The 9,160-nt window shown below is 40.8% G+C and overlaps 3 protein-coding genes across 3 annotated transcripts; 1 reads left to right on the plus strand and 2 right to left on the minus strand.

Moving 5' to 3' along the window:
• The first annotated feature begins 2,387 nt into the window (after positions 1-2,387).
• SJAG_00100 (meiosis specific cyclin Crs1) lies at positions 2,388-5,870 on the plus strand. Its single transcript, XM_002171361.2, has 6 exons — positions 2,388-2,839; positions 2,894-3,053; positions 3,113-3,168; positions 3,220-3,400; positions 3,454-4,813; positions 4,851-5,870. The coding sequence occupies exons 1-5, from the start codon at positions 2,564-2,566 to the stop codon at positions 3,657-3,659; spliced, it is 879 nt and encodes a 292-aa protein (XP_002171397.2). The 5' UTR covers positions 2,388-2,563; the 3' UTR covers positions 3,660-4,813; positions 4,851-5,870.
• On the minus strand, positions 4,235-6,071 carry SJAG_00099 (Delta(12) fatty acid desaturase). The gene has a single exon (XM_002171360.2). It carries the CDS (start codon positions 5,792-5,794, stop codon positions 4,445-4,447), a length of 1,350 nt encoding a protein of 449 aa, XP_002171396.1. The 5' UTR covers positions 5,795-6,071; the 3' UTR covers positions 4,235-4,444.
• Positions 6,072-7,363: 1,292 nt separating this feature from the next.
• SJAG_00097 (5-aminolevulinate synthase) lies at positions 7,364-9,146 on the minus strand. Its single transcript, XM_002171359.2, has one exon. It carries the CDS (start codon positions 8,981-8,983, stop codon positions 7,613-7,615), a length of 1,371 nt encoding a protein of 456 aa, XP_002171395.1. The 5' UTR covers positions 8,984-9,146; the 3' UTR covers positions 7,364-7,612.
• Between the last annotated feature and the right edge of the window lie 14 nt (positions 9,147-9,160).

Genomic DNA, 9,160 nt, shown 5'->3' on the forward strand with positions numbered 1-9,160 from the left:
TAGTTTTCTTTGCATTTACTCGATCACATAAAATAGCGTTTTACAAAGTAAATTCTTACAAGCAACGGATCCTCTGTCGGATGGTTTATTTCTGCTTTTCTTTTTGTTTTTTGAACAATTACATTTTCACTAGTAACAGTTGCTACTGCTTCATACTGATTTTCTCACTTATCAGCAATTCGCCAAGTCAACAAAGCCGAAAACGTTAATTGAACTATGCGACGATGAAACCGCATTGGTGACAGAAAGAGGGATTTCATAGTGATGAGTATATAGTGTGTGCGCTCTATTTTCGCAAGAAGGCCCTGGAATCAAGCGCCAAATCTGTGTTAATGCGACAGATGCAAACAAACTGCACGGCAGCTTTAGAATGTTGCGTTTCAAGACGATTCTGGATCGTTAAGAGTGAAACTAATAAGGGTAACTAAAACTATGTGAATTTATTAAATAGCTTTGAATATAAAAAGTTAATCAGAAAGCAAATTAAAATAATCATACAAGCAGAAGGAGAGAAGAAAATGGAAACAAGGAAAATATTGCGATTATTGTTAACAATAGGAATATCGTCTTAGTGAAAACTGGTCATTAATTTTATTATTCTCGCAAAAACGAACAGTAGTGAACGGATAATTCCCTACAAATTATTAATAACATGACGAATCTTAATATTGGAGGCATTTAAGCCGGGTTTTTTATAAATTGACATTATTATAATCCATTGCTCAATTCAAGACACGAACCGATTTCATAATTTCATTCCAGTGATGTTTTATATAAGGGATCTGGCTATAAAGCACATTGTCTCAAACGGCAAACTAGCAAATTCTGCTTGTATACCAGATTTAAATGAGAGAGCTATTAAGCAACAGCTGACATGTCGTAACTCTTTTCCTGAATAACTATATAACTTGAAATTTGATTAGTAACCCCTACTTCGCCCAAGGTGCTACGCCGATCAACTCTCCGACCTGAAGATTACTTTCTTGGTTTTGTTGGTTTCAAACACATTCCAAAGTGAAGCACAAATTACTGAGAAAAATAATGTTATTGGAATTATGAATATCCCAATGGGTAGAAGCTCAATTGGCGATTGCTAAGGAAGAAACTTAAGCAATGATGCTGCACGCATGTTAGTTACGGAAAAAGTGTACTCAAGGAAGGAAGCGAATGCTCGAATGAACCTTTAAGCTCATCCAAGCGAGTCGCTTTTCGCTTCCTTTTCGGCAAGTTTACTTACCAGTTGTGGTAAGGAATGGCGACATGGTGGTTGGTGGCATCAGTCTTAGCGGGAACGTTGGAAACGGGAGCAGAGTTCATGTTGAGAATTGAAGAAGTAGTTGTTGTTGTTGTAAAGATGAATTGATTCGTCTTTGGATGGTGAAAGCGGAGGATTATGGACACCTATTTATACTATTTTCCAAGACAATTACTTCTCAATCTATGATTCTTCGTTGTCACAACTCCCCCAAGATGCGCCTTGAATTTCGCACTAACTTCGCACTCTTGATACTTTCTCCAATGGATCTTGCGATATCAGTTAGCAACGAAAGCAATCTTAGCGACTTTACATGCGGCTCCCTTACATGTCTCAGTTTTGTAAATGTGGTCCTGATTCAATGACAAATCCTGTCTGTTTCCGAGTCGTACACTGCCACAATCTCATGTCATACTTGGAATTCTGCTTGCTTATTCAACACTTCATCCCGTAATGTCAAGCGACACTGTAAAAGAAACGAACAGTCGTTCGCATGTTTAATTCACTACTCTTCGTTTATCATGTAAGCTTCATTAACCGAGGCATTTAAACAAAAGTGTCCATAACTCAAGTCCCAAGGGAATCCGACTAAAATTAATATGTCTTTTCTTCTGAGTGGGCAAATTTGGGATGATAATATTTCAATTGGATGTTCGAGACACTATCGTTATGGTCGCAATTCTCACTAAATTATACAGTGGCTGTGTTCATAGAATGCTCTGCGACGCAATCTAATACCAAGGGGTTCACCATGTATCTCATAAACAATATCACTATGCATTATTCATTGTCGTCACGATTAGAAGATTATTTATTTATTTAGAAAAAAAATGCCTGGCCAATTCAAGAGAACAAAGGCATTATAATGCAGTACAATTTATGTTTTAGAGTCGAAATAATGATTCTCTTACTGTTCCAGTTTACATAATGGACTTTAGCAAAAGGCAAGCAGACTAGACAAACAGTCATCGCTCAACGCAACATTTTTTCACAGCCGAAAAAACGTGCTATGTCAGTGAATGAGTAACAAGTCCAAATGTTTCATTGTAATTGTTTTTTGTTTTAAGTTACAAATTACACGCGCGACTTAAATGAAAGACGCGTCGCGTCAGTGACGTTATGCAAAGTATATTCACGCGTCTACGTTCATTTTGAAACTTATCCTTTCCCATTCCTATCCACCCTCAAGTACAAGAAAACAGACTCACAATCACACCTCTTTCAACATTCTTCTTTCATCTTACAAACCATCTGTCTATATTTATTATCAATTATTAAACCAAACTAGCAAAACGAAAAAGTCAAAACATGTCTGTTCAATGCGAAACTCAAGAACCCTTCTCCGATCCTCTTTGTTCAGACTCAATTTCAGATGATCCCTTGTCTCAAACCAGTAGTACCTTTGGCGACTATGAATTGGCTTATTCATTGCAAAGGTATCTCGAATCATTAAACTTAAACATCACATTGAAACGTATAATTGAGCAAGAAGAAGAAGCTATGAAAAAAATTTCCCCACAGAGACTTATAAGAAACAAGGCATTTGCCGACAAAAGACAGCAATTCTTTACCGTTCTATACGAGGTGTGTTATTCACTACTTTGTTTTTGAAACCGATGACTGACAATTTTTGCACAGGAAGCTGTAGATTATGTATCCATGGACACCCTTTGCATTGCTGTTACTTTGCTGGATCGGTGTTTTTCGCGGAAACCTGATATTAGACGGAACGAATTTAAAGTTTATGCTATCGGCTCTTTATTTATTGCTTGTAAACTTACAAGTGACTTTACAGTGTGTATGATTGAACGAATTATTTTTTAATGATTTATATTTATTCAGCTGACACTGATATAGCGCGAAAAACCTTTTGTGCGACTTTAGCGCCGAGTCTGCCGCTTTCTGAACTTGATGTGAGGATACAGGAACGAACTTATGACTATGAGAGCTAACTTTTCGGAAAGGTATACGAACGACGGGTGTTGTCACTCCTCAAATACAATATCTATGTTCTAAGTATGCCTTCAATAGAGGCCTTTTTTACTCCCCTGCTCTTTGAGCATGAATTCTTTCGTTTGCTACGTAATTCGGACAGAGAAAAGTTGATGTATAATTGGCAGGGAATTTTGCTACTTACCATGAAAGGTTCGAAAAATCATAATGATGATGTTGTCCAGCATATCTAACTACCCGAACAGATGTTGGATTTGTTAAGTATCGTTCTATGGAGCTAGTGGGCGCCTCACTTTGGATACTGTTAGATCTGTTTTTGCCCAGAGTCTTTCAGCAAAAGTACTTTGTACGGTTGTGCAGCAACAAAAGCAAATTGGAAGATCCAGACGAATTTGATAAACAAGAATATCGCTTTCGTGCGTGTATTCAAGATATCCTCTTGCGGATATAAGAATCAATTAAACCATGAAACAATAGGAATGTCAATGTCTGTTCTTGAAAATGGATGCAGAAACTGCATTCTTGAACAACATCTTCAATGTACCTTATATTCGGTAATGATTGTATTAGATGACTGTGTTGTTCCCACCCAAGTCTTGCGGGAATCAAGCAGCTTAACAACGACAAGAGCATCTCTAAACTGAACTAAACTGAAACTCAAATTCATCACTAGACAGTGGAATTGTCGTGCTTGTTAAGGAAGCAACTTAAAGCATCGTTTTAAACAGTGATGGAGCAATCATTTGCACGACCAGTCAATGGCATGCATTCATCGATAACATTTCTTTTATATTTTATTTATTACTTAGAGAAACAGAAAGGCAGGGTATATATAGCAGGCATGAGCAAAAGGTTTTTTAAGGTCGTTTGTACATTATTAGTTGGCAAGAAACGGACACATCCGGACACAGGCTATGCAATTCTCTATGATGTATCAGGTTGACATTTACTAGCTGGTTTGCATGCAACAAAACCCTGCTACTTATCGTCTCAGTACAGACAACCTACACACATAACGGCCTATACGTAAGGAATCAACTTCATACTTTCGTAACTGTTCCTCCTCCTCCCCCCAATCATTGTTCCATACAAAATTACCATACCAGGCATGTTTGTAAAATTATCAATAGGAGTATAAGAACACTTTCTCCAACATTGGGGTTAAACTAAATAGTACAATACGCAGAGCAATAATTGCTGAAGTAGAGGTGTTTTGCGAACCGCTTAACGAATCGCTTAAACAGCCTTCACCTTCAGACGGCGGTCACCAGGACCCTTATTAGCGTTTTCAAAAAAGTACACACCATTGCCACAGTCTTGAACCCATTGGCATTGGCGGAATGCCCTGTACAAAGCGACAAACATGTTCGTCGTGTCGCGAAGGTAAAATTTGCCAAGCAATGGACGAACGGCTTCTGTAGCTTCACGGGCATTATAAAACGGAATCCGAGAAATGAGGTGGTGAAGAACGTGAGTCTCAATAATATCATGGAACAAGTGCTTGCCAATAAAACCAAAGTCGCGGTCAACACTGACAAGAGCACCTCGAGTAAAGTTCCATGTACGGTTGTCATAACGAGCAAGCAGAGGGTCTGTATGCTGCAAGTATGTAATTAAAACGAGCCAACCGTTAACAAAATAGTAAGGAATACCATAGTACAAAGCTACAGTGGAAAGAGAAGTCTTTCGAATCAGATATATAAGAACACCAAAAGCGACAAGCATTCCCAGATCGGACAACAGGACCGCCCGCAATTGATCGCGGCGGAACATAGGAGCGCCGGGGTGGAAATGGTTCATTTTGTACCAAGCATATCCCGGGGGATACTGACCCGTGGCATTAGTAAATAAATGAACAATCCATCCAAGGGACTGCTGGAGAAAAACATTAAGCGAGGTAACTAAAGGCGACTCATTAATCGCTTCGTAAAAAGCTTCTGAGTAAAGGTTAATTTTTTTACCCTCCTTATCGCAACCAGTGCCGCCCGTTTTGCGGTTCAATTTCACTTCGGCGGTCTTGGGAACGAAGACAGTGTCCTCAGTCATGTGAGCATTCTTCTTGTGATGCGTGCCGTGAGTAAACTTCCAGGAGAAGTAGGGCACAAACAACGCCGAATGAACAATCCAACCGACGGTGTCATTCACCCAATTGTAAGGAGAAAACGCCGAATGTCCACACTCATGAGAGAGTACCCAAAGTCCCGTAAAAAAGAGACTCTGGATGAACCCATACGTTGTCCACGCCATTGAACGAACTATAAGAGATGAAGGAAGCAAGGGAATGAGTTTGTGGGCCAAACCACCTGTGATAACGACACACAATAGATCACGTAGCAAGTAAGAAAAAGAACGCACCAAGCTACGCTCGAAACAGTGTTTTGGGATCGCATTGTACACGTCCTTCATGGAAATATCGGGCAATTCGTAGGGATTACCGTAGGAATCGGCCATACAATCCGGAGAACGGTTGTTTGGATACACCGACTCCTGTGCACTAGGAGAAACGGTAGGTTCAACATTTTTCTTGGGTTCCAATGGCTTTGCTGAAGCCGTGGAGGACTGTTCAGCAATGACAGAATAAGTCATTGAGTCTAAGATTACAAATTATCGGAAAAAATACAGTTAAAGGGAAAAATTCGCCAGGAAACTCGCACAAAAGCACACAATGAGCCAGAGAAGACGCAATTGACGACGAAGAGTGCGTAGAAAACTGCTAGAAAGACAGTTTAAGTAAAAATTACAGGAACGGTATCGGCGTGCGGTTAAGCGCAGCTGAAAGTACTATTGCGGCAAAAAAGCGACTCGGTTTACCAATAATTGCTCCTAATAGTAGTAGCGACTGATGTACAATTGGCAGAAATCCTGGGAGACAGGGTGCAGGTTGGACCCCTTTTGTAAAATTCGGAACGCTCGTTTCGAACATAGCCGAACAAGCGATTAATGGGTGACGTAAGAGGGTGGAGGGGGTAGAAGGGTGTCAATGGGACGTCGACAAAATTGTTATCTCACTAATCGTTTGGAGTGTAAAACAAGCGGTGGATTTAGAGGGGATGCCATAATAATTTTTTAATTTTTTCTGGTATTATATTATTGTGTATGTTTGTGAAGACAATCTACTCCACTTCCCATGTATTATATTAAATGTCCGTAAATATTGCGACTTGCAATTGATTTTACGTACTTCTTGCTCTCTCATTGGTCAAAAACAAATAGTCGCTTAATAATTTGCCGCAAAAGCTTATCCAATCAAAACACTTAACGAAATTACAAGGGAGTTTATTGATGGGGATTCAGCAAGCGAAAAAAGGGGCTCTATTAAGGTAACATACTGCGCTAATAGTGCTACGGTGGACGGCTTTTTCGTCCAATGAGACTCACTTTGGTTGCTCCATCGAATGCGAACCAGAGATCGTCGTATTGGCGGCTCTGGCTGGTTGGAGAGGGTCTCTTGAAATTCGACCGGATTGCTGTAAAGTGTCGCTTCCCGTCAAATGCTTTTCTGGATTGGATGGTGCACTTCCGTGGGTCAATTATTAGCATGGGAAACGACGCTAGAAGGAACTATCGACATCCGGAAAAAAGTGACTTCGCAAACGATTATTAGGGTCGGGAGGGGAAGGGGGAAAGCGATTTATTGCAAGTTGATGGATTGAGTTAGCGCATTGATACAGTATCAAGGAGAGGATGGGCATGAGTCATAAGGAAACTAAGGAAAATATGACGATGATTTGAAGAGATCGACTGTTAGAAAATTTTCGTTACACACTAGTTTTGTATATTCAGATATACTTTTCTTTTCTAACGAAAACCGAGAATGCAGGATCGTTGTGACAGCTTTTGAAGGCAATTCTCTCAAAGTTACTTATCATCAATTCGGTTTACAGCTTCTGTCAATGTTAAGAGTTAATGAGTGTAAACGATACTGACATAACGAGCAGGCAGGCATTGACCCAATGCTCAAAGAATGCTTCAAGGAGCTGTCGAATCCTTGACAAGCGTTTTTTGTAACACTACTGATTGGTCTGTAGTGAGATGCTTCACTAAATGAATTGTAAAACGAACACAAATCTTTCCGTTTATTTTAATGTTCGACGTCATAGTGTTCAATTTGAATAGTCGCCATCATTTAAGGTTTCGCTTAAGCGATTTTAATAGCAAATAAGTAATATAATAACTGTCAGTTCAACAATATAAAACGAGCAGTTATAATGGTTAGCTACAGAATTATTTTGTCATGACTATGCTAAAAGAAGTGCTTTTTAAGTTCGACAAATCGGTAATATCATAAACATTATCAAAATTGTGCAAGAAGAAGCAAGACTCGGTTAGGAGTCATTTTTCAAAAGTGACAATATGCAAGTAAAGAGTATCGTAAACCGGTCTTCCAACCTCATTATATCCCATCTAACACAAGTCGAACGTGCAAGGACGATCAACATCAAAGCCCTTGGACTTCCACTCATTGACTCTTGGAATGTTGTACTTGGTCCACAGAGTATCAAGAACCTGAACAAAATTGTCCACCAGCTTCTGATCGTTGTGCAAGGGTGTCGGTGACACACGAAGACGCTCCGTTCCGACAGGGACAGTGGGCGAATTGATGTTATGCAGGTAGATGTTGTATTCAGTAATCAAGTCACGACTGACTTGCTGGGCGATACGAGGATTACCAATCATGATAGGGACAATGTGTGAGTCGTTTGACAAAACGGCAATTTGGCGCTTTGACAAGGCGTCCTTCACGCGTCGAACTGCAGATCGGTGTTGCTTGCGAACACCGTCATCCTTTCTCAAGTAATTGACCGAAGCAATTGCGCCAGCAAGAACATGAGGCGACAGACTCGAGGTATAGATAAAACCAGGAGCAAACGAGCGAACAAAGTCAATAACATGTTTGCTTCCGGCAATGTAGCCCCCCAATGCCGCATACGACTTTGCAAGAGAACCAACAATGATATCTACGCGATCCGCCAGACCTAACTCTGCTGCAATACCCGCTCCTCCTGGACCGTACATGCCGACAGCATGCACCTCGTCCAAGTAAGTCATAGCGCCATACTTTTCGGCAAGCGTGCAGATACGCTCAATAGGGGCGATACTGCCATTCATACTGTAAACCGACTCAAAAGCAATCACTTTTGGTTGGTTAAGAGGTAAGCTAGCCAACTTGGCCTCCAGATCCTCCATGTTGTTATGCTTATACACAAGCTTGTCACAACGGCTGTTGCGAATACCATGAATCATAGAAGCATGATTCAGCTCGTCACTGATGAAAACACAGTTGGGGATTCGACGGCCCAAAGTAGTAAGCGTGGTATCGTTGGCAACGTAACCGCTGTTGAAAACAAGTGCAGACTCTTTTCCATGCAACTCAGCCATGAGATTCTCGAGGTCCACAAACACTTGGTTGTGTCCACCAATGTTTCGGGCTCCAGTAGAGCTAGCACCATACTCATCAAGACACTTGTGCATGGCATCCACAATGGCCTTGCATCTGTTCATGGACAGGTAGTCATTACTGCACCAGATTTGGATCTCCTTGTTGTAGTCCCTAGAGTATGCAACCGGGACACCCTCGAGAATGTGATTAACATTACTCAGCACACGGTATGTGTTGTTGCGTTTCCGCTGTTCTATCTCATTCACAAACAACCCCTCAAAGTTGAATCCAGTTCTCGAAGCCGTAGGAGTGACCAACGGAGTTGCTGCAGATTTACACGTAGAAGCCGTTTGTAGCCCACGGACAAAAGAACGACGAAAGGATGGACGGAGCATGTATGTCGATATTGTCGAAATGTGTTGTTTATCGAAATGCAAAAAAAAGACCGTTTCTTTACACTACACTGCGAAATGTCCAAGTACGAATAATGTCGTAGCCAGCAGCTCGCGGTAAGCGGTTTTGATAACCATTCCGTGAATACTTATATAGACAGCGGCACTCCCGTTTCCCTG

Source organism: Schizosaccharomyces japonicus (assembly GCF_000149845.2).
Source record: "Schizosaccharomyces japonicus yFS275 unplaced genomic scaffold supercont5.1, whole genome shotgun sequence".
NCBI classification, from domain to species: Eukaryota; Fungi; Ascomycota; class Schizosaccharomycetes; order Schizosaccharomycetales; family Schizosaccharomycetaceae; genus Schizosaccharomyces; species Schizosaccharomyces japonicus.